The sequence below is a fragment of the Protopterus annectens genome, chromosome 3.part1 (assembly GCF_019279795.1).
Source record: "Protopterus annectens isolate FY-2018-M chromosome 3.part1, PAN1.0, whole genome shotgun sequence".
Classification (NCBI taxonomy): domain Eukaryota; kingdom Metazoa; phylum Chordata; order Ceratodontiformes; family Protopteridae; genus Protopterus; species Protopterus annectens.
In genome coordinates, this window is record NC_056732.1 from 504489197 (window position 1) to 504514065 (window position 24869).

At 38.5% G+C, this 24869-nt stretch overlaps 2 protein-coding genes across 2 annotated transcripts in view; one reads left to right on the forward strand and one right to left on the reverse strand.

Annotated features, from left to right (window-relative positions):
- The window catches only part of TG (thyroglobulin), a 2464750-nt gene that overhangs the window by 1575280 nt on the left and 864601 nt on the right, over positions 1–24869 (forward strand). The gene's annotated exons all lie outside the window — the stretch shown is intronic.
- The window catches only part of SLA (Src like adaptor), a 243849-nt gene that overhangs the window by 82362 nt on the left and 136618 nt on the right, over positions 1–24869 (reverse strand). The window contains exons 4-5 of the mRNA XM_044066936.1: positions 18826–18912; positions 7177–7280 (exon numbers count right to left, since the gene is read on the reverse strand). Of these exons, the coding sequence (XP_043922871.1) occupies positions 7177–7280; positions 18826–18912 (191 nt within the window). The remainder of the gene's footprint in view (positions 1–7176; positions 7281–18825; positions 18913–24869) is intronic.

Consider the following 24869-nt stretch of genomic DNA (forward strand, 5'->3'; position numbering starts at 1 on the left):
ACATTGTACACACTGTTTTACCCTCGTCCATTGCTTTAGTGACCCTCTCAAAGAAGACTGCCAGGTTAAGTTGGCATGACCTTCCCTTAATAAAGCCAAGTTATGATGGGTCCAGTGTCTCTAGGGTGCCAATGTTCTTGTTTATCATTTCCAAGATAATTCATTCTCTGGCTTTGCATATTATACTTGTTAGACTGACAGGTCTGTAGTTCCCTGGGTCAGTTGAAGGTCTGCCCTTGTAGAGGAGAATTATTGCTGTGCCCTCCATTCGCTTGGAATGTAGCCTGTTTCAAGGCCGTAGTTAAAGAATATCTCAAGCGGCCTTAATAGGTCAAGTTTTAAACTGGTCAAGCGACAAATGGGGATGATGTTGGGACTCATGGAGGCAGTGTTCTTGGCTCTAGAAAGGGTTAGCAGCACCTGGTCTCTGCTGATAGCTGGAAGAAGTATGTTGGAGGAGATTTCATCTGGTGGAGCTGGGGGGGGGGGGTGAAGGGTGAAGTCTGAGTTGAATTTATCAACCCGTAGATTTGGAATGTCACCCTAATTAGTGATGGTGGTACCATTCACCACTAGTTCAGCACACTGTGTGTTCCCTTTAAGGTTCTGGACATAGCTGAAGAAGGCCTTCTGATTGTCCTTAGCCTGCAAGGCTATCCTGACCTCATGGTTGATCTTGCTGGATTTAGATATAGACTTCTTAGTTTCTTGTTTAGTTGTATAAGAGAGCACTTGAGTTTAAGGGAATTGCTTTTCCTGATTTTGGACATGACTTTCCTTCTTTTATAGTATATCCTGATTAGGTGAGGATTCCATCAGTAGGGTTTGTTCTTAGTGTTTATGTTGGGTTTATTTCTAGTAGGTATGGCAGCCTCTATGCAGTTATTCATATATTTGTATAGGGACTCTGAATAATTCTGCATAGGTAGCTGTGGTCCTGGGATTGGGGAGCCTTGAATTTTGATAAACTGTCACTTAATAGGATGTAGATTGTCTTTGAATAGTTCCTAACTGTTACTGGTTTAGATGGGTTTTCTGGGTTGACTTATACTTCAAATGAGACAGCTTTGTGATCTGAACTTGCTATTGAGGAAATAAAAAGAGTGGGGATGGGGGGTGGTGCAGTGATCTTCTATGTTGGTGAGTACCAGATCCAGTATGTTTGATCCACTGGTTGGAGTGCACACTATTGTTCCAGAGTGTTTGTGTTAATAAACTCCAGGAAGTATTGTGCTTGTGAGTTTGAAGAGTTTATAGAGGAGTAGATAAAGTCACCCATGAATAGGGCGTTTGGCAGATTTAGGTAAGAGTTGTGAGACTCTAGGGGAATAGATAGTGACTAGTAGCTAGCGATGATATGGTAAGGGACCTCATTGTACCTATGGTGACTTGCACATGGATGAACTCCATGGTATCATCCTGTTTAACCAACATGGAGGTATATTTTTTGCTAAAGCAGATTGAGATACCTCCACCTTTGGCCCTAGTTTGTGCTGTTGATGGTCTAAATGGGAAGACACTGCAGCTTTGCAGTACTGGAGTTCTTTATATGGCTTTAAAGCAAGTCTCAGTCAGAGCACAGATATCTATATTCTCCAGAGTAAGGAGGCCTTGAATTGTGTGATGTATTTGTTTAGACTCTGAGCATCGAGCAGTAACACCTTAAGGTTGATGACTTTCTCACTATGTTGATTGTTTAGCATTGCCTACAAAAATTTTTCTAAGAGGGTGAATAAAGTTTTAGCCAATATCTGAAAGCCTAGAGGTAACAGATGCAGCCCATCCTTGGCAAGGCAACATGGTCTTTTGACCAAGTCCCCCCAAATTAAGTCAGTTATTAAAATCAATCATTTTATGTTCATACTGTGACATCATTCTTGGTGAGGGTAGAATTCTTGTCAGTGCAAAGCTCATAGCTATCTATGACACATATTCTAAGAGATCCATTACGTCTCTTTTCATGTAGTCTAGTGAGGTATGCCTCAGGTCATTTACACCCACATGGGCTATGACAGAATCATACTTGAGTGAATGCAACATATTGTGGATCCTGGTTCCAGATAGGTAATTAACCTTTAGCTTCCATTTGCCTTAACTGGTGAGTGGGACATCTGTGTGTTGCTCAGTGGAGTCCCCAATAACAGGAGCTTTAGGTAAAGTATATGCTTGCCTTATGGGCTTTGCTTTTGGGGGACCATTGAGTGTAGGCTTATGTGAGATGTTTGGTGTTGCTTTTGGTGTGTGCTTTATTGATTACTGAGATGCATTGTTGCCATTAGGTGGCTTTGGAGGTTTTTGATATTTGGGAAGGTTTCTTTTAAGTGTCTCATCATAAGACAATCTCTGTGTCTTGTGAGCGATGTGTGTGTGAGGGATGTTGTGTGGGTGTTCCTGAAAACCTCATCTGTATGCGAGATCTTTACCTCTGAGGAAGTTGTGTATTTATACATCTCGCTTAACTGTTTGTCTAAGAACATAAGACAATTGCTTTATTGCCTTAGGATGCCCAAATCTACCAAGCTGGCCACAGAGATGTTGCATATCCATGTTGTCTGCTCTTGTAATAGGGTGTGCTGTTTAAGATTAAGAATTAGGTTTTAACATGGATCTCCTAGGGTAGTTTTAGGGGTTAAGGGCAAGATCTTATATAGTGCTGAGATATTGTAGTTCTATTCAATATGAAAATTAGTTTCTGGGGTCAAGGGCAGGATGTTATATAATGCTAGGATATTGTAGTGTGAACTGATGTGTTAGCTAGCTACTCTAAGCTTTTTCCGCACAATGCCACACAGATTAACAGGTACCAGCTCTAGTCCTAACTTTATAAGGAAACAAAAATGAGGAAGTAAAGTCAGAGCGTTGTGTTAATAGTTATAATATTCCCTTATGGTTATTTGTTCCATAAGGCTCAACTGGCTGAATCATGATATCTACAAATAAGGTCATTGTGGTCAGTGGTTTGCCCTTGCTGTCAGGAGCAGTAACCCCAGTAACATTATGGGTCCAGTGATCTTTTTGTTTTTCTAATTTAATTAAAAGTTGTGTTTAACATTTAGTTTCCTTCTGTATCAATTCTAATTAACTGTTCTGCAGAAAACAGCCATTATTCATGCTAACAATTTACATGAACTGAACATTCCAATTTAAACATAATTTCATGTTTTTCTACTGACTGTTTAGTAAACTAAGCCCTTTCTTAGGAGTTATACTGTAAAAGTGAAGTTTGAGATCACACAGGTTATGTAATTCTAGGATTTGCTGAGGGGTTATTTTTCTACTTAAATCTTTGTGTCATTAGTGAACCAAAAAACTTTCTTATATTTTTTTATGAAATAAATCCCCAATGCATGCATGCAGATTGCTGTGAAACAGAAGTATTCATGGTTTAATATATTTAATGTTCAATACTTATGAGCAGTAAAACATGAAGGTGCTTTCTCCCATACCTCTCAACTTCTTTGCTTAAGAATGAAGGGCAAAGCCAAAAATGTTCAAATCACGGACAGTTTCTAAATATTACTCTGCTTCACTTATATAGGTTCATAGGAGATTACTATACTAATGGCTAAAGGGCCCTTAGATGTCTAGCCATTATAACCCAATTTTACCCAGTATGTGGCCCGTAAAGGCATGAAGATGGTATGGATTTGTACCTGTGCATTCAGTATCTTACAGATTGTCCCTTTCCAAAAGGGATATGGGCACTACCCAAGGTGTGAATTTGTGATTCCCCATCCATTGATCCAAATTGCTTTTGAAGAGGGCCAGGGAAGGGCTCTGCTTAATGTGAATAGGAAGCCTGTTTCAAAGAAGGGGCAATCTCTGAGACAGGTATCATGTTTTGTTTGAGTCATTAAGTTTAGATACGTAGATCAGGTGCCCTCATGCTGTTTGACTTGTGGATGTGTAGCTGCTCCATCAGGGCTGAATTTGTGAGTGCCTTGTAGGTTGGGCATAAATCACCCATTAATAAACACTAGGCAGCAGAGTAAAGGGAGTTGGCTTTTTCATGTTGTTCATTGTTCATGTTGTTTACACCCATATTTTCTTTGTGAGGAACCTCAGCTGCTTGTAAGTAACTAGTGAAGTACATGCCAAATGGTGCATTATACCTAATTATTGGTCTAATGAGGGCTGAGTACAGCAGGACTATAATTTCCTTGGAGCTGGATGCCATACCTTTACTTGATGCTGTAGTGGTAAGACATTCTCTGGTTCAATTCTCGGCTGGGGTGCCTTCTATGTGGTGTCTGCATGTTCTCCTTGCATTCGTGTGGGTTTCCTCTGGGTGCTCTGGTTTCCTTCCACGTTACAAAGACATGCATCTGGAGCATTTCTCACCGGGCCTCTGCTGAAAACTGGCTTCATTCCAAGTTGGACTTTCATGGTAAATAAATGTTAAATAAAATAAATAAATACTTATAAGTTGTACCACATAAAATAATTTCCTCACCACTGTAGACACAAGGTGGTCAAAGTTCCGGCTATTATCTATCTGTGTACCTAGACCTCTCACCTCTGAGTCTACTCTAAGGGGCATGCTATTGATGTTGTAATTTGCAGGAGTATTTGACTTCCCAAAGGGTATGATAATGCATTTTTTTTTCATTTAGCTTTAGGCCGTGGTTCTGGCACCAATCATTTGTTTGATCTAGACCGTCCTGGAGAATATCTATATCATTGGATGATTCACTGATTGCCCCCACCTTTCAGTCATTGGCAAACCTATTTATCCAAAGGTCTTCCACATTTGCCTTGACTTCAGAGAAGTATAATCTGAAGAGGAGTGGTCCCAGTACTGAGCCCTGTGGCATGCCTCTAGTAAATGGCCTCTTGCTGGATCTGGATTCACCCATTTTAGCCACATGTCCTGTCCATGAGCCAATTGGATATCCATCTGGTGACATAAAGATTTATGTCAAGTTTTGTGAGTTTATTTATAATAACCAAGTGGGAAATTGTGCAAAATGCATTGGCCAGGTTGAGGTAGGTGGTATGTTCTATTTTACCCTCATCCATGGCCTTAGTGATTTTCTCAAAGAAGTCCACCAGATTCAGTAGGCATGACCAGCCCTTGACAAAGCCGAACTGGGTCAGATCCAGTGTTTCAAGGTATCCTATGTTATTTATCTGGTCCATAATTATTCTTTCTGTGGCCTTATGGGTCTGTAATTTCCTAGGTCAGTAGATGGTCCCTCTTTAGGCAAAGGGATGACTCTTGCTGTCCTCCGCTCTATAGGGACAAAGACAGTCTGGAAGCTGTGCAAAATAGAGATCCTAATGGCCCTGACAAGTCCTAATTTAAGCTGTTTAAAAGGAAACCTGGTATATTATCAGGCCTTATTGCAACCATGTTTTTAGCTTTAGAGAGCACAGTGGAAACCTGTTTTTTGGTGATAATTGATGGTGGAAGTTTGGAGGGTATTTCTTTTGGGAGACCTGGGGTGATGTGGTGGTGAAATTTGAGCTGAATTTGTTGGTCAGCAGATTTGCTATGTCTTTTGGCTGAGTATAGGTGATGCCATCTATAACTAATTCCGCACATTGTTGGGTGTTGCCCTTAAGACTGCAGACATAACTGAAAAATTCTTTATGGTTATCATTAGCTTTGGAGGTTATTTTTATGTGAAAATCTGCTTTCAGAGACTTGACTAGTACCTTGATTCATTTGTTTAGGCTAATGAGGGACATATTTCTCTGTTGTGCACATCCCCTCTTATTTCTCAACAGGATTTTCTTTCTTTTGTTGTACAACCTATTAATGCTAGGGGTCCACAAGGGTGGCTTGTTTTTGCGGTTTGACTTGAGTTTATTTCAGTCTGGTCTATGCAAAACTGCAGTGGTGGTGCTGTAGTAGTGTTGTCATCTCACAGTAAGCTGTTGTCCTGTTCGATTCTCAGATAGACCGTCTTCTGTGTGGAGACATGCGTGAATGGGCATACCTTCATTGAAGGTTGTGCGTCAGGGCCGGCAACTCGGCATGTAAAAATCTACTGCCAATCATTAGCAGACCGGAGTTCCGCTGTGGCGACCCCTAACCGGGAAAAGCCGAAAGACACAACAACTGCCAATTCTATGCAGTTGTTTATATGGTTGTACATGGCTTTTGTGTACATCTGCATAGATTTCTGTGTTTTCTGGATTTGGTGGGGAGTTTGAAAGCTAGCTATGCTGTACGTTAATAGGAGGTGTTTACTTTACAGAAGTTCTTAAAGTTTTAGGGTTAGGTGGGGGGACTCGTTTTACTTTTATTTTAAGGGAGACTGCTCTGTGATCTGATCTTACTAGTGACAACATAACACTAGGGGGCAAGGTGCAGCACTCTCCCATATTTGTGAGTACCAGATCTAGGATATTTGTTCTCCTAGTAGGAGTACAGACTAGCTTCTCCAGGGCATTTGAATTTACAAAGTCAAAAAAATATGTGGGCCTGCATATTAGTGGTCAAGTATGCCTCCAAATTAATGTAGATGTAGTTAAAATCACTCACGAGTATGGTACTGGGTTGGATGGTGAGTGATTCTAGTAATGTCAGGTATGATATATGGGTTTCCTTGTTCATGGTGGGGGACTTGTAGCTAGCAAGAATATGGTAATGGATTTTTCCCATGGTTAGTTGGACATGGAGTAGCTCGAGCATGTCATATTGTTGTCCAGCCTTGAGGTGTGCTTATCCATTATGTAGATAGATATACCTCTGCCTTTTGCTCTTTCATGTTAAAGAGGGTGGCTGGAATATATGAAAGGCACTATAGCCTTGCACTTCTGTAGTGCTTTCCTTGGCTTTGAACCATGTTTTAGTAACTGCACAGACATCAACAACATTCTCCAGGGTGAAGAGAGTGCCCAGGGAGTACAGTTAATAGAACAATGAATTTTGTGTCAATATGCACTTTTTGAAAAATAAGAAGCATACAGCCTCAATATCTGTCTCAGTGATGTACCAGAAAATCAAAAATTTTGCGAAAGGTAGGGGGCAAATATACAGAAAAAAATCAATGATGTTCTGTGAAATCAAGTACAGCTGAGAGCAATGCTTCACCCCTGTGTAGGCAGGGGAGGTAGTGGCTTTTTCAAGGCATGTGAGAGATGCTTTTGAAAACACATAAACAGAAACTGGAAATAATTTTGAAATTAAATTGCAGCATTCTTTCACACAGCTTCTTCTCATGTTACCTCTGTGTGAATCACTCTCTCTGATCAAGAAGGAGCCAACGTTGTTCTCTGGCAACTTGAGTAGTTGTTCTGCTTTTTCTCGGCTAATTCCTTCAAACAGCCAGCTGTAAATCAAAAATAACATAACTTCTTCAGCATAGTTTATGAGCTGAGTTATCTGTAAAGATAAATAAGGGTTATATGTGATGCTGAGTGGAAGAAAGCATAAGAATAGAAAAAGCAGTTTCAGAATTGGCCAATACTGTCAGCTTAGACATAAAGGAAAATAAACCCAAAACTGGAAAAAAAATTTATATATTTTTCATCATTGCTTGATATTCTATGTTTTTATAATTCATCAACATCACTAAAACTGTCTGACATTAGTTTGTAATGTGTCATGCTCTTGAATGGCCTGGATGAGGTCTGCCGTAATTATGTCATTTTGTTTCTTCACTTTTTCTTTTAACCACAGGGCCCTTTATGTACCCAGAGTATGACATGGCCTCTATGCAATAAACCAGGAGGTTTGTTTTTGCACTCATTTATAATGCCAGTGTTGTGAGTCGACCCCCCCCCCCTTTCTGGAAACAGCATTTTTTTACCGAATTACTCCGATACATAATACATTCTTGGTGCATTTAAATCATATTCCAGGGAAAATAACTTTATTACAGAGTAGTTAGATATTCATAACTGTAATTCTTATAAGCTTGCACACAGTACTATGTGGATCTTCTACAGATTATTGATGTGAAATTCCTTGAGCGTCAGTAGCCTGAAGAAAAAATAAATGCAAAGAAACATAACTTTGATCTCTATTTTCCAGTGGAAATCATTGCCAATGCGATTTTTAATTGTGAATCAGCAATGGTTTCTCCCTTTTTCAAGTTTTTGCAACCATGGAGTTAGTATACTGTTTATAAGTTTGGGGGAGGGGCTTGCCCCCACACTGGCGGTGCAAGGGGCTTCCCCCTGCAAAAATTCTTCAAGATAATTTCTTTGTCCTTTTGTGTTTCTGCTATTATTTTTTGCTGTTTCTGATCCTTGAGACTGAACCATGCTATGCACTGCCTTAATTTGGTGTCAGGAATGGCAGCTATGGCTTAGTTATCTAAGACTGACAGTTTATACTTCAAAGTACTCCATGCTGTCCTTAATTTTCTTCACTTACATGGTAATGGAACACTTCAAAGGCCAGAATGATAGTACTTACCGATTTGTTTATGTAGTATTGAAGGGCAAGTAAAACTCTTTATGAAGGAGTTAATTTAAAAAAAAATGTTTATGTGAATAAAGATTTTTAAAACCTAAATCTTTCAAAAGTAGTTTCATCTGAGCTGTGATTAAAACTTACAGCACTTGGCTGACCATGGAAAGATGGTCATTAAGGAAGTAAAATTCATGATAATCCATTAACAGTGAAAACTGCAGAAAAAAATGTCTCTCTCTCTCTCTCTCTCTCTCAACTTCAAGCAAACTGAGACAAACTCTTTTTGGAAACAGTGTGAGATTTTAATGACAAAAAGGTGATGGTACCTTCATAATCTGTGGCAAGAAAAATAGAAACAAGGAAAACTGAAAGTTACTGAAAGTCTTCCGAGCACAAAATGATACATGTGCAATGCAGGGAGGAAAGTAACTGTGACAAAACTAACAGTACTGGAGGATGAAGTTACCCATTAAGTATTGTTATTTTATGCTGGAAGTTTTATGATGCAGTTTGACCAATTAATACTGCAGAAAGTATGACTGGCCCAGTATGTTGCCATTGTGCAATTCCTAGTTCAGTCACAGCTCAGGTCACATACCTCCTGACCCAAATTATTACAAGATCTACAAAGACAACCTAGGAAATGGCAAGTGCATAATTCAGTGGCAAAAAGGCATCATCTGCCCTTTGTTTCAAGTTATGGAATACTACTATATTCAGTTTGTAGAAAATCTAAATTATTTCTGCATTATTGTTTTTTATTTGCATTTCTGTTTCACTTAAGTTGCACTATAATACCACTTCGTAGTCATGAGACTAATACGAACTGAGCATTGATGTATTTTTAGTAGTTACAAAAGTTAGAAAACAAATTTAAATTGCTCTTATTTTTAACTATTGGGCATATTATAATAACTGTAATATGTGACAGGATCAAAAGTTATACAGTATTTACTCCGTCCTAGCCTATGCAGTTGATCTGTCAGGCATTGCGGTCAGCATCAAACCAGCCTGTTTACAGGCAGTTAATACAGCTTTGGCAACCAGTGAGTAGGCATTCATATTGCTGACATAACTAGAATTCTTTTATAATGTATAATATGGCTATGATCTGGAAAGGGACAGCCCCCTAAATACTTTTTGGAAGGATTACCTTTTCTGGAGACCACATGTAGGTTCCCTTTGTTATTGGCATTCCAGGAGCTTAATTTTTAATTACAGTGTTTAAGGACTATGTTGAAAAGTCAGCTACAAGTTAAAAGTAGAAGTACAATGTACAAATTCTACCATATCAAAATCAAATATATAGGTATGGGGCACATATTATTATGATCTGAATGTATTTATTTATTTATTTGTTCATTCTTTGATACTGATATACCATTTTTAGCATTCTCTCATGAAAAATACAAAATATAACAATTTGAATAAGAAATGCAAGCATAAATGCAATACATATATTTTTTTTCATATTTTATGGCGTTTGCATTCTTGTCACAAACGTATTTAGATAAAGTGGTGGCTTGTGTGATATAATATTTATAGAGCTCTGTCATAGCAGTTACAACAAACTTTGCTTTTCATACACAGTTTTAGAACTTTGCAGAAATAATTTAGATTTGCTACAAACTGAATATAGTAGTATTCCATAACTTGGAACAAAGGGCAGATGATGCCTTATTGCCACTGAATAATTTGCTTGATGAAACTGAGAGGATTTGTAAGAAAGGAGATGAAGACAATAGAGCTCTTTAATGAGTTGGGAAGTTGATAGGTTTAGCAAAGAGAGGGCAAATGCTAAGAGCCAGATTTGAAAAAAATCAGGGTAACATAGGAAAGGCCTTTGATGCACTCTTCATACTGTCCTTGTGCCTATAGCCAAAAATGTAGTTTGACCAACTTCTGATTCTAGATATTAGGTCTGAGTGAATGCAGCCCCTAACATATCTCAGAATATGAAACATAGATCAGGAAATTCTGTATTGTTCAATGTTAATCACATTATATCATCATCATCATCATCATCAACCCCATTTCCAATGTTAATCACACTATATCATCATCATCATCAACCCCATCTCCAATGTTAATCACACTATATCATCATCATCGTCATCATCATCATCATCAACCCCATTTCCAAAGTTAATCACACATCATCATCATGACCGTCATCATCATCATCATCAACCCCATTTCCAATGTTAATCACACTATATCATCATCATCATCACCATCAACCCCATTTCCCATTTCTACATGGAGCTGGGCGGTCATGTTAACTGTCACCATCTCTCTTGATTCAGTGCCACACTCCTGCCTTCTTTGATACTCATTCCTGACAGTCACAGATCTTCACTCACACAATCCATCCTCCTCTTTGCTGGACATCCTAGCTTCCTCTTACCTTCTTCCTGTATGTCCCAAATCTTCTTCACCAGATTGTCTTCTGCTTTTCTGCACATGTGTCCAAACCACTGAAATCTGTTCTCTTGGATCTTTTCTGCAGTTGGAGTTACTTTGGCTTCTGCTCTTACTTCCTCATTTCTTCATCTGTCCCACAGTGCGCTTCCTACCACCCATCTCAGACACTTAATTTCCATCACCTCTAGCTTCCTCATTTGCTCTGTTTGTCTATTATGTTTAAACCACTGTCAATAATGTTTGTAATGTTCTGTAGTTTTACTTATATCATTTTTTAGAGGTTAGCTATTTTGCTTTCATAAATCAAGACAAGCACTAGTGGATCTGGAGAGCTGACATGAGAAGCAGTGTAAGGAATATAGATATTTGTTTATTGAAAGTGTGGTCCTGAAGACTTTGGCTTTCAGTGATGGCTCACTTTCGGAGAAGTTTAATTACTTAACAAAGAAATATGAGGGGGCTAATTTAAGCAGAAGGGAACTAGAGATTCGGTGAGTAAAAGCAGCCACCTCAGTTGCTGTTGCAGTTTAAACATTTGCCTGAATGCTTCAGGAATTGCTTTCTGGCCAGAAAACTAATGACCATTGATAAGGAGAGAGAATGCTTTTCTGGTCTTTTTTCCACCAAGTAGCTTATGGGTTAGACTCCAAAAATGCCCTTCTTTCACATAATTTCAAATTACAGCATCCTGTAATGTTTTATATTAATTTCTAATGATGCAATTTGTTTAAATGCATTCCACAGGTTACCTCTAATACTTATACGAGGCTTTACATTACATGTCATACAACATTTGTTTGACCATGGAGTTTCTGATCCAGCAAGAAAGGCTGTTTTTCCTGAAAGGAATCAGTGTTATGCAGATGACAGACAACACATTGAGTCCTTATAGGTGGTAATTTGGGTCTGCTTTGCTAGAACAAGTTGTAGCCAAAGAGCAACTTCACATCCTTCTGTAAGAAATCTAGAAGAGACCATTCTGTTCTGAGATGTGACTATTTTTTTGAGAACAGTAAACTAGAGACAGTGATTATTTAAGACAGGATCTACTACAAAACTCAAACTGATTAGTTCTGTTTGATAGAATTTGATATAGTGCATATGTGTGTGTGTGTGTGTGTGTGTGTGTGTGTGTGTGTGTGTGTGTGTGTGTGTGTGTGTGTATGCTAGATGAATAGTTAATAGATTGTAATATCCAATGAACCATGTGGACGTTTGTAAGTAATGGTATATGGGGATGTTAAAAATCATTAGTTCTCTGTTTTGACAATCTAAATAGCCTATCTGTAAATCACATGCTTCAGGCGCAGCACAGACATACTTGCTTTTTATGAAAACTAAATGAGACACCAAGGCCATAGGTGGCTTGAAAAGGAACTACTTAGGATTATTAAAGCATCCTCAAAGCTGTGCAACTGGTTGTATTGAATGAAAAAGCTGAACTGGCAATACTGGATCTAGCATTTTCAAACAGTGTTTCAAATTCTGTTGAAGAACATAGAACAAAAAAATCAGATAGAGTCATACCATATATTAATGATGGCATTACCTCTCATCAGTTTAGTCCCATGCTTATATCAGTTTGGAGTGTTGTAAATCAGTACTATGGACAAAATAGTAGTAAGATGTTCACAATTTGATCTCTTTTGCAGTAATTCTGACTAATGGTATGTATTCTGTCAAGGACATTAGATGTCTGGCTAATATGTCAAAGCTTAGGCATTCCTTCCTCATGTGCCATTTGTCTAACCTAGGCACAAGGCCTACATGCTGACATGTAAGGGGTGGATCTAGTTTACAATATCGAATTTTTAAAACAATGAACCTCAAATGGTGGAGACAATATGATCAACATTTTAAAAAGTTGAAAAACCACCATCTAGCCCCTTCCCCCTACATTCCCACACCCCTTGTTAATTAAATATACCAACTCTGAGATTGCATAACTGAGGGGAAAATTCCCTAATCCCCACTGTACCGTGATTTCAGTACAACCGGTTTGACTTTTTAAAATATCGATCATATTGTCCTGACCATTGACATTTAAAAAAAATTGATAATGTAAACTAGATCCCTAAGGGACATATGAACACTAAAATCCTGAAAACTTTTTGGCTGCCATTTTGGGAAAGCAGGACATTGTACCTCAGTCTGTCTGCTGTTCAATAGTCTCTAGTTTGCCACTGCTAGGAAAGTTTACTGCTTTGCTTTTTCAACTTCCTGCTCCTGTAAATGTGTTTACAAGGTGTAGAGTTCCTAATGTAGAGTTCTGCAAGCTCCAGATTATTCAAACCTATCCTTATTTGGATGATTTCCTGAGTCAGACTACTCTTCTTCATGAAATTCTTGCAGACGTCCTGTTCTTTATCAGCCTCTTTTCAGAACCTAGGTTTCAGTTGAATTTCATTAAGTTGAAACTTTTTCCTACACATTATCCGGTGTTCCTAGGTTGTTTTCCTGAATCTTTTCTGGTGGTGGCTTTTCATCCTCCAAGCAAGACTCTGTTCTTATCAGACTATTTTCATCATTGGTAAACTGATACATAACCTCTGCCAGTGAGACTTGGAGAGTTCTAATTTATATTGCATTCAGGCTGCACGTGAGGAACACTCAGAGGTGTGTAAAGCCCATCTGGGCAAAGCACTGTCATCCCCTGTCTCTTACCGGTTTCTCTCTTCTCATTATTGAAGAAAGAGCAACACTTGTGGATCACAGAAATAACCTTCACACTAGGAGTTTCAGATTCTTCTTTGTCTTCAAAGTGTCTCCACAGATGCATCAGAGAAAGCCTGGCTGGACTCTATTCAAAAAGACATGTGAAAACATACAGTCGTAACAAAAAAAAATGAAAACACTGATTCTGGTTCTTCAGTATTTAACTCAATTGTTATCCCCAGAACTCTTCAGGTTCCCACAGACAATACAGCTATTTTGTGATACATCAGCAGAGGAGCACAAAATCCTACCATCTGTGCAGGCTAGCAGTGAGAGTTTGGGACTACCCTACTACTGCTCATCTTCATAATCTTGTTTTCCAAGCAGTTTACATTCCATTAAAACAAAACAGCTTTGCAGATTACCTGAGCAGATTCAGGGCAGATCCTCAATCGACATCTTCCTATACATTGTTCACCAGTAGGAAATTCCACAGATAGATCTTTTTGCCTTCAGTGTGAATCATCAACTCAGAACAATTTGTTCCAGAAACCCTTGCAAGGAAGCCTGGCAACTGATGCCATCTGTTTCCCTTGAAAAGGAAAATTCCTGTATGTCTTTGCATCCTTCCCTCTTATACAAAAATTCCTCCTGACAATTCAGGAAAACAATACCAAAATTCTCTTGGTGACCAGCTTTTGGACCTGATGACATGGATTCTCCCTTCTCTTCTATCTAGCCAAGGGCAATCATGACTCATTATCCTATAGGATGGAGTTGCTCACACAGCAAAAGGGCTCCCTCATTCACACAAACCTAAAGATACTCAATCTGATGGTGTGGAAGATAAAATTTAATATTTCTGTAATGGACCATTATTCTGAAAATGTGTGACAATTTATAAAGGAGGCTAGAAAACCTGCAAGTTAAAATGATGTGTGCATATATATATATATATATATATATATATATTTATTTATTAACATTTGTTGACCGGGAGTGTCCAACTGGATGTAGGTCCATTTTTAGTTCAAATATACAGACAGTAGTTACATTGGATTTACATAGCAATTAACAATTTGATCAACATAGCAATTAATGATTACAAAAGTTACAGATGAGAAACATAGTACATCAGTAGACAACTAGAATCTTTATCATCTGCGAAGTACATAACAGACATTAACAATTGTTACAAAAAGAAGTTCCTGCTGTATAATAAGTAGTTAGGCTTATGAGCATCCCAGCTTGCTATAATCAAGGTAGTTAGTGGGGTGGAAAGAAAGGTAGTGGGTGAATGGGGTGGGTGATATTAGAGGGGGAGTTGCAAGGGCATAGCCAGCAGGTTTTTAGGTGCACTTTTAGTAAAGTTTTGAAGTGGGTGCATAATGGTACGGAGGTAATTGTGGGTGGGAGGGAGTAACCTAATTTGGGTATGGCGCAAGAGAATAGTGCTTCACCAGCAGAGTCATTGGCTTTAGTGACCTGTAAGTGATTTTTGTTGCTGGATCTTAGTGGTCTGGTGGTGTGATAGGGTTGGAGTAGATTCTGGAGGGATGGGACTTTTAGGGGATGGTTTACAAGTTTGTGAATGAGTGTGAGTTGATACCATTGAAGGAGGTGAGGGAGTTCAAGCGAGCCCATTTCAGCAAGTGAGAGACAGTGGTGACTGCGGTAGGATGCCCCTGTGGTGAATTTGGAGATTTTGTTGTAGCAGGTCCCTAGCTTGTTTAGATCGAATTGCCTTAGGTTGATATATATTGGAGAGGCATAAAGCAGGGTGGAGATAAAGTGGGAATTTGCTATGGAAATCTTTGCTGCTTGGGTGAGAAGTTGCTTATTTCTGTATAACGCTCTTAGTTTTTTGTGGACTTTTTTATGGTCATGGATATGTGAATGTCAAATTTTAGTTTGTCTATTTCCACTCCTAGCAATTTGGTGTGTTCTGTTGGGTGTCTAGTGGTGTTGTCTTTTGCTGTGATGTTAAAGTGAGAGTTGTTTTGAGTATGTTTGATGGGTTGGAAGATGAGTAGCTTAGTTTTGTTTGGGTTGAGTATTAACTGGGCATCGGACAACCAAGTTTCAACAGAGGAACAGGCTTCCTGTATAACTTTTTGCAGTTTGAGTAGGGACTGGACTGAGCAGATGATGGTTGAGTCATATGCGTTTTGTATGAGTGTGCCATGTTTGGTGACAGAGGTTAGATTACTGGTGAAAATAGAGAAGAGTAGGGGTCCAAGGATGGATCCTTGGGGAACCCATTTAGAGACAGGTAGTTGGGGAGATATCTCATTCTGCCATTCAATGGATTGTTGGCGGTCAAATAGGTAACTCTGAAACCAGTTGGTGACTGATTAAGAGAAGGATAGGTTATTGAGAACAAAGATTAGTTGTTTGTGTGGGACTATGTCAAATGCTTTAGATAGGTCTAGGAAAGCAGCAGAGGAGAGATAGCCATTGTTTTTATGCTGAAGGATAGTGTTAGTAAATGAGAGTAAGGCAGTGGTGGTGCTATGGTTTGGTCTGAAACCATGCTGAGTATTGGAAAGGAGGTTGTTAGTAAGCAGGTAGTCTGAGACCTTATAGTGAATGCATCTGTCTAGTATTTTGGAGAGTGGAGAGAGAATAGCTATGGGGTGGTAATTGGTTAGTTCGGTGGAGGGGCTGCCTTTGTGGAGGGGAATTATAGGTGATACTTTCCATAGTGCGGGAACGTAACTTTCTGACAGAGATTGGTTAATCAAGATGGATACTGGGTAGGATAGAGCATCAGCTGCGATTTGTAGGTATTCACTTGGGAGGTTGTCTGCTGTTAATTTGGTGGGCTTAAGTTTAGTTAAGAGTTTTTTATGTTGGATGTAGGAACAGGAAAAAAAGAGAAGGCAGTGGGGAGATTACTAGTTGAAGGTGTGGGTTGGAGGGGAGGAGGGTTGTGTTGTTTAGCTAGTGATAGTATGGTTTCTGTGAAGTGTGTGTTGAATGAGGTAGCAATATTTTCGGAGGAGTGAGGGATGTTAGGAGGAGGGGTACTGACTTTACCTGGGTGGAGGATGGAGGTTATGGAGGACCAGAATTGCTTGGGGTTGTGTTGGGAGGAGTCTAGGGCAGACTGGTAGTATTGGAATGTGTCCTGTTTTATTAGCTTTTTGACTTTATTGCGTAGTTCTAGGAATTTCTGTCTAGTTGAGGGGGTTTTGGTTTTGCGTCAGTGCTCCCAGGCTGTATCCCTGTTTTTCATTTCTGACACAGTGGTTTTCTGTAGCCATGGGGAGGGTTGTATGCATATATATATATATATATATAAATGGAAATGATTTTCTTTGTGGTGCCAAAAGAGAGGATGGAATCCTTGTTTGGTAAGGCTACTTTCTGTCCTCCAATATTTGTGTGAGATGCTCAGTTTTGGTTCTGTTGTACAGTTCCATTAACATGCACTTATTGGCCATCTCAGCTTGTCTTCCCATAGATCCACCTCTTTCTTTGTGTTCTGAGGTAAAGCTTTTCCTAAAAGGTGTCCTATACATTAGGCCTCCAAGAACATCTGTCCATTCTCCTTAGGACCTGAATTATGTTATTGGGAAATTAACTTTACTATGCTTTGAACCATCTTTTTAAACATATTGTACATAGAACACAGTTCCTGTTGCTCTAACCTCTGTTAAAAGGATTTCTGAGTTACAAGCCTTAATGTTTGTCTCACCATTTCTGGTGTTTCACAAGGACAGTTTCTCTTAGAAGTAACCCATCTTTGTTGCCTAAGGTGGTCACTGAAATGTCACTGAACCTATTTATTTACTTTTCTGCATTTTTTCCTAATCCTCAAAATAAAGATGAATAGACTCTCCACTTGTTAGATGTCCACAGAGAAATGAGATTTTATTTAAATAAGACCAAAGAAGTCAGTCAGTCTGATCGGGTGTTCATTTTCTTTAAAGGTAAAAAGCAAGGTCTTCCAGTATCCCAGAAAACCATTTGATATTGCCTGCCATCTCCTTCTGCTACTACTTTCATGGTAAATCCCTTGGAAACAGAGTAAAATCTCATTCTACAAGAGATGTGGCTTCCTCAGGTTCCTTTAGTGAAGGACTAGACCGCAAACCCATACCTGAAGCAGCTACTTGGTCTTCCATTCACACTTGTACAAAACATTACAAGACAGATACTTTTTCTTGAGTCAGAGCTGGATTTGCCAGAACCATTCCTGAAGGGTTAATAGACTCTAGTTCACTTTCTCTTACACTCTCTCACTTTACATATACATTTTGGGAATCAGGCCAGTTGCAGGAATTACTGCAACAGTTATCTAATGATGAGCACAGTACGGTTGTGTAGGAACTTACCATAACAGTAGATGTCTAAATAGATTACTGTTTTTTTTCTTTTCCTTTTTCTGTGTAGGCTTAGGTTGGACCAATATTTGCTTGCCATTCCCCCTCCATATCTTGCATTACCTGAGTCTATCACTAATGTTGTTAACCTCAGTGCCAACCCGAAGCAAGAGAGCACTGAGGATTTTGGCACCTGTGTATCCGTTATGTACCAGCATTTAGCCCACATATCTAAGTCTAAGGTCAGACTTGCGTACAGCATGTGATGAAAGAACATGTTTGTCTTTGGCATTCTGGCTGGATGTATGATATCTTTGGCCAGATACATTCCTTTAGTAATCATTAGTGCAATAGTGACAAGATGGCAGACTTATAAAATGAAATTAAAATAAATAAATGACTGAGATATTCTTAGGTACAAATTCAGATTCATATTCCTAACAAGATTAGTGGGCAGTGAAGTTTGATTAGAAAGGTGATACTCAACACAGGAAAAAAAGGCTTTAATATATAACCCATTTCCAGAGATACACATGAAAAGATTAGCACATCCTAAAAGACTCACCTAAAACTCCAGGTGGGTATGACTAAGAGCTACTGCCATGTAAAAAATCCAGGACATGGGTAGTCAAAAGAAAGGTAAAGTAAAATGACATAACTCAGAGATGAAAGTAGTAACAGGATTATTCTGAACCTTTTGAGACAACAAAGGCAAGGGCAAATGCAACACACACACACACACACACACACACACACACACACACACACACACACACACACACACACACACACACACACACACTGACACGTGTGCATGTGTATACATATATGTATAGTTTACCAAACCAACCAACACATTTCTGAGAGATGGGAGATCTGGAGTACCATGAAAAAATTCACTTAGGAAAAAAACATTAAAACTTGCTCATAGACATACATGAAATCAGCTAAAGTCTGGACTTGTGCTTCTTTTCCGATAAATATATGATTGCTGTGATATTTGTTTGCTACAGATGTGAAACTACAGAGTGGTCACTATGAAGAACTCACCCATGGTAAACCTTGCAGACACATTTTCTTGGTATGTAGTTCTCTTCTCTAGATCTTAGAGAAATGACTCTCATCCAACCGTCTTCTCTAGAATAATAATAAAAAAATGTAAATATATATATATATATATATATATATCATATGAAATGACATACTGTAGGTCAAAATATGTGTGAATAGTCTACACTGCATTATACAAATGAGACAGACTAAAGTTTCACTGTGCTTTTGTTTCAGTTAAAAATACAGTCTGTGAGTTTCATATTTTCACTTACACTTAAACATGCAGGCTAATATCTGCCAGTTTAATCTCCTGTAATACTCTGCAGCCTTGAACATTTTTTGTTGGCATTTAATTAAGCGCGTATAGTAATTTTGTTCAAGTTCCATAATGAATAACTAATTTTCAGAACCCATTAATATCATGAAATATGTGGTATCTGTTTTACATCCTGTGTAATATTTCAGATTATGGAAAATGTGCTTTTTAAAGATGAGTTGACTGAAAATTATAAATCAAACATTAGCTTTGGTAGAAAATTCCATCTCTTGTTCTATTTAAAATAGGACCTAGTTATGTACTATTTCATGCATAACTTTCTCAGAGGTGCAGTAGTCTTGGAGTCTATATAGGTAACTATGAAGAATGTTGGGGGGGGGTCTGCACCACATGTACATTCTGATTTTCAAGGATTCAGGTGTCTTTTTTGAGCTTTATTGTATAATTTTCTGAGAATTTCATTTTAATGAGTCAGCATTATGTAAGTCTGTATATAACCTTAACTCTCGGTACATTTTCTTTTGAGAGTCGGCTATCATTTTTAAACTTTCTAATCCTTTTAATAAATTTCTGATAAACTGCCTACTGTTCCTTCCTGACAATTAGTATGGAACAGATGGGAAACTCAGACACTGTACTTCTCCCTGCTTTCCTCATACCCCCTTAGCTGTTCTTGTTTTGACTTTGGACCGCTTATAAGTAGTTTCTGGTATTATATAGGACAGTCCTCGGAGCTGTAAGCATCATGTTATGTGCAGCCTTGTAATGGACTTCATTTCTTTTGAATAGTATGCAGTAGCCAGAAATCTAGCAACTAGACAGGTGCATTGTGCTGTAAAACTGGGTTGAGTAATTGTTTCCACTAAGTATGACAAATTTTGTTTTAGAGTTTTTTCTGTAAAATTCTCCATAGTTCAGTGTCAGTAGTAGGATTATTCTGTCCGCCTTGTAATATTTTCGTATTTTAAAGGCAAATTTCTTTTTGCAAATTATTACCTATCTGGTATGTATTTTATTTTTCTTTTACTTTGCTCCATTATCTTGTATCCTTTTTGGAAGTTTTGTTTAGCTGCAGGCATGTTCTCCATCTTTAATTTCACCCTGAAAAAAATATGAAATAGCTGGAACCTCTTAACTTTGTGCAGTAAGCCTCAAGTGGTCATATTACTGTATGACTAAAATAAATAAAACACAGTTCAGATGAGCTAAAAGAAAACTTTACTGAGCCGTTAAAGTGAAAGAAAAGCACTTTCATCTACTATAATATTTTCAAGAGGTGTACACTTCTTCAGACCAATGTTAGTGCCAGAGTACAGTGTTTCTTAAATGCATTTCTTAACTGAACAGTGCTAAGCTTGTGTTACAATCTGTCGGTCTCACTTCTATTTACCTTATTACTCCACAAGCAGTAGTCTTCCTAGCATGATCCACATCTTCCCAGGCATTACCTAATCTAGTAGATGCACAGTAGGAAGAAAGGTAAGTGTTTACCCTTTCTGTGACACTCTTGTTTCTCTCGCCCCATCATATTCCTAAACACTACTATAGTTTTTTTGCCAACACTATGTGATTGATTCCTCCATGTTCATTCCTAGAATCTTTGCCACCTTGAACCTTAGAGATGAGCCAATGTTTTCCAGAGTTTGCTCCTTATGATATTTCTCCTGTGCAGACTATGCGCTAACTATACCTTTCCCCCCCTCTCTCACTAAACACCTACTAATACTCCATGCTCTTGTCTTTTTTCCATCCTGTTTGATTTCAGTGAATTGTGGGACTTTGTGTATGTAACTGTATATATGCTGCTATTGTTTGTATAATTTGAATGGGTTTGCTGATATTTTTATTTTTATTTTTCTGAAAGTATAGGTTTGCTGATTTTTATTGTTATCCCCTTTTCATCAAGATTACTTTACATGATTTTAATTAAATTTAAAACAGACTGCATACTTAAGCATCACAGAGACTTTAGAATTTTAAACTGGATTTTGTTCACTGAGGCTCCTTCTCATCTCTCACAGACCTACACAATTTTTGCAACCCCCCCATGAGGGTCCACCCTTTCAGCTACTTGATTTGATGAAGTCCCACACCTGTATGAAACCACAGAGCCTCCCCAACCCAACCAAGCCACATAATGCTTATGTTTCTTTCCAGATTCAGGTACCTGAATCAATTTCCATGATCTTTACCATTCCTTGCTTATTTCTTATACCATTCCCTACTTCAGATTGACCCTGATATCACCCTCTTCCTCCATCATAACCTGAGTGACAAGAGTATCACACTTTTGAGTTTATGAGTGGGAAATTATTTTATACTGAAACTGATGAACTGTAAACTGAGTTTAGCAGCGTTCATTTAAGCAATACAGTTAACAAACACTGGTACTCTGGCAAAAATATTGATCTGGATACTACAGGATGCCACCATGTTCCCCTTAAGCCATACCCCGTACCTAACCAGTATGGAGTCACTATGCATTAAGCTGAAAACCATTCTCCTAGGAGGCTTCAACTATTCCACCATCAACTGGGAGATTTCCATATTGTCAATCATGTACGTCCAGAAATTTCTGGATTTCATAAATACACATTCCCTAGACCATTTAGTTCACATTAACCAGGGAGATTAAATCCTGGACTTTGTCCTTACCAATATGGGGTAACTGTGCTCTCCCTGCCTATTTAAACTCCTTCTTGGTCAAAGCAGACCACAGGTCAATCACATTCACCTTAAGATAAAAGCTCTTTACCGCCAAGTGCTATGCCCATGTAAATAGTTACATACATGCACCTGTCCCCCTTAGAAATAAATGCAATGCCATATTCATAAATAACCCCCTGTAGTAGAACCGTAATATAAACAGGCTCAACAATGAAAGAGAAAAGAATCACTGCATGTAAAAATAAATCTAACTCTCAAGAAATCAAAAACCATCTTGTTAAACTCAAAAAAAACAACTCAACCAAAGCCATTATGAGGTTAAAATGGCCACCAGGTGAATGATAACCACAAAGCCTTCTTTAAGTGTATTAGAAATCTCTGAAACAATGCTCAGCACTGCACAGCACTAATAGTAAATTATATCACATGTTATAACCCAAAGGTTAGAGACAATTTACTACTGGATGAATCCAGCTCCAATTTCATCTTCCTTTCCCCTCAAATATTCCCGGATCAAATACCCACATGTACCCCGCTGTCCTCTTCAAATCTTCCAAGAGCAAACTTTCAAAGTACAATCTAAGACTGAATAGCATACCAGACTGTGTACTTACTGACTAGTCTAAAATGTGAATTCAACATTAGCATTAAAACAGGCTTTGTGCCAGATGAGTGGAGACAGCAGCTGCCATTCCCATGCACAAGGGTGGGACTGTAACAGACCTAGGTAATTACAGACCTATAAGACTGAACAGAATCATCTGTAAGACTATGCAAAAGATCATTATGCTACTAATAAATAAGATATATAGGTGATGTGCAGACTCTCGACTTAACCCAGTCCATATTCATCAAGGGCAGATCATGCCAGCTTAATCTGACTGAGCTCTTCAAAAAAGTCACTGCGACAATTGCCGAAAGCAAATTAGTGCACGCTGCAATTTGAACCTTGCAAATGTGTTCAACACCATCCCACACTCAAGCATTACAGATAAACTTTTCCAGCTATATGTTGACCCCTGTGTAACTCACTGTATAACAAATTAGCTCACTTACAGAACACAGGAAATAAATGTGAGGTGCTCTAACTCCTACAAAAGACCTTTCACGAGTGGAGTGCTCCAGTATTCAGTCCTTGTGCCACTTCCCTTTGGCATTTACTTCTCAGAGTTCAGTGCTAATGTTAAAGGATCGTGGGTGACCAGATTTGCAGATGACTGTAAACTTGATGCCATCATAAACTCCCCATGGAGCTCCAGGCTCCTGCAACATGGTCTATCCCAAACAAATATTTGGTACCAAAACCATGGGCTGAAAATAAATACTAAGAAATGTAGAATCATATCCTTCAGGAAGCAACTATTGCATTGACAATATCCCCCTGAAAACTGATGTCACATTTAGAGATCAAGCAATCTGTGATGACAATGAACTGTCATGTGATCATTATATATCCACTATTGTAAGAAATTCCCTTTGCATCACACAGCTTATATCAAAGTATATAGTATCCAGATACAGGAACATGACTGTTCCTCTAAACACAGCGCATATTAAGGCAATCATCTGTGAAAACATTTGCTACAGCTGGAATGACCACATTTCCTCACTAAAAATATCAAAGGTCTAAATCCTAAAAGCTATGCAGCCTGTATAAAAGCATTGTCTTTCCCTTTTCAGTATCATGCAGGCTACTGAGTCCTAACCTTATAATATACCCTGTTCTGTAAGACCTATTGCACATTCTGAAGTGCAGTGGGTTCAGAAACTCTCACCCAAGGAGCCTTGATCTTTTTTGCAAGAATAACAAAACATGTTGGAAGAATAAGCATGTATCACAGCTGGAAACAGCTGGAACACCACTTTTAGGGAACTGGCTTCCTCTCCACATGAAGCAGATTACTAGTGTTATTCTATTCAAACATAACTTGGATGAACGGGTGGGTAGCTACAAACTCACCCCTGACTTAGCACCAATGGCCCTCATGGATAGAGGAAGCAATGTACATATACATGTGTGGCCCATCTTTTGAGATTCATACTTGTGTGGCACATTTTTGGAAATTCATATTGCAAAATTTAAGGCCTAATAATTACTATAGGAATGCAGGGTTAGGTTTCGTATGATCCTCACAGATTGCTAGCCTACTTAGTACCTATGACCATATGAGTCTATAAGAGCCCTTGTAGATTATGTTATCACTGTTGTGAGGTACATCTTCTAGCAAGAATTAAATTAAAATATTTTTATTACTAGATGACTTGCAGGTGGTATCAGGAAAATATGGGTTTTGTGGTGAGAGGATTGCACAAAGGACTTTTCTCATTATAGCTTATTTTTTTTATTTTAACTGTGTAATGTGGGCAACAGTTAAGAGCTCCTTTCTCACAGTGTTTGGTTCTCCAGTTCACTGCTTGCATTATTTGCCTTCTGTGTGTAGTCTGTGTGGCCTATTTTTGTGTGTTATTTTGCTAGCTGATCTGATTTCATTCCGTATCCCACGGACATGCAGCTGATGAGCTGCTGATCTTTCAAATTACCTCTTTGTTGTGCATTCGTGTCTGCACATCCCAAAATAAAATGGTATCTTGTCTGGGATTAGTTTTATTTGTCTTGCGCTCACTGGGTGTTGAAATAGGTTCCATCTCTCCCACAACCCGAAATGCAATAAAACAGATTGAGAACCATTTAATGTTTTCATGTTATGGTTACTAAAAAAGCCCTGACTATTTGCAAAACAATATTTGTTCCTAGACTCATCTCTGCTTCTGCTTTTTTTTTCAGCAAACTGTATTATTTTACATTATTCGGTGTCACTGAAATACAATGCTATTTTCCTGCTGATATCCTTTTGAAACAATGCTGCTGTATACATTGTGATTGTCATATAAATGAGTCTGGGCTGCCTTCTAAATACTTTGTATGTTGCATTATTCTGGGTCTAATATCTCTAATGTGCTCTGGTACTGTATATGAAGTTATGGCAGAGTTACAGTTAACTGCTGTTTATGGAATATGTAGTAGTGATTATTGATGTGCTGTGAAGGAAGAGCAGCACAAGACTTCCCTATCCCATGGGGGGGGGGGGAGGGGGTG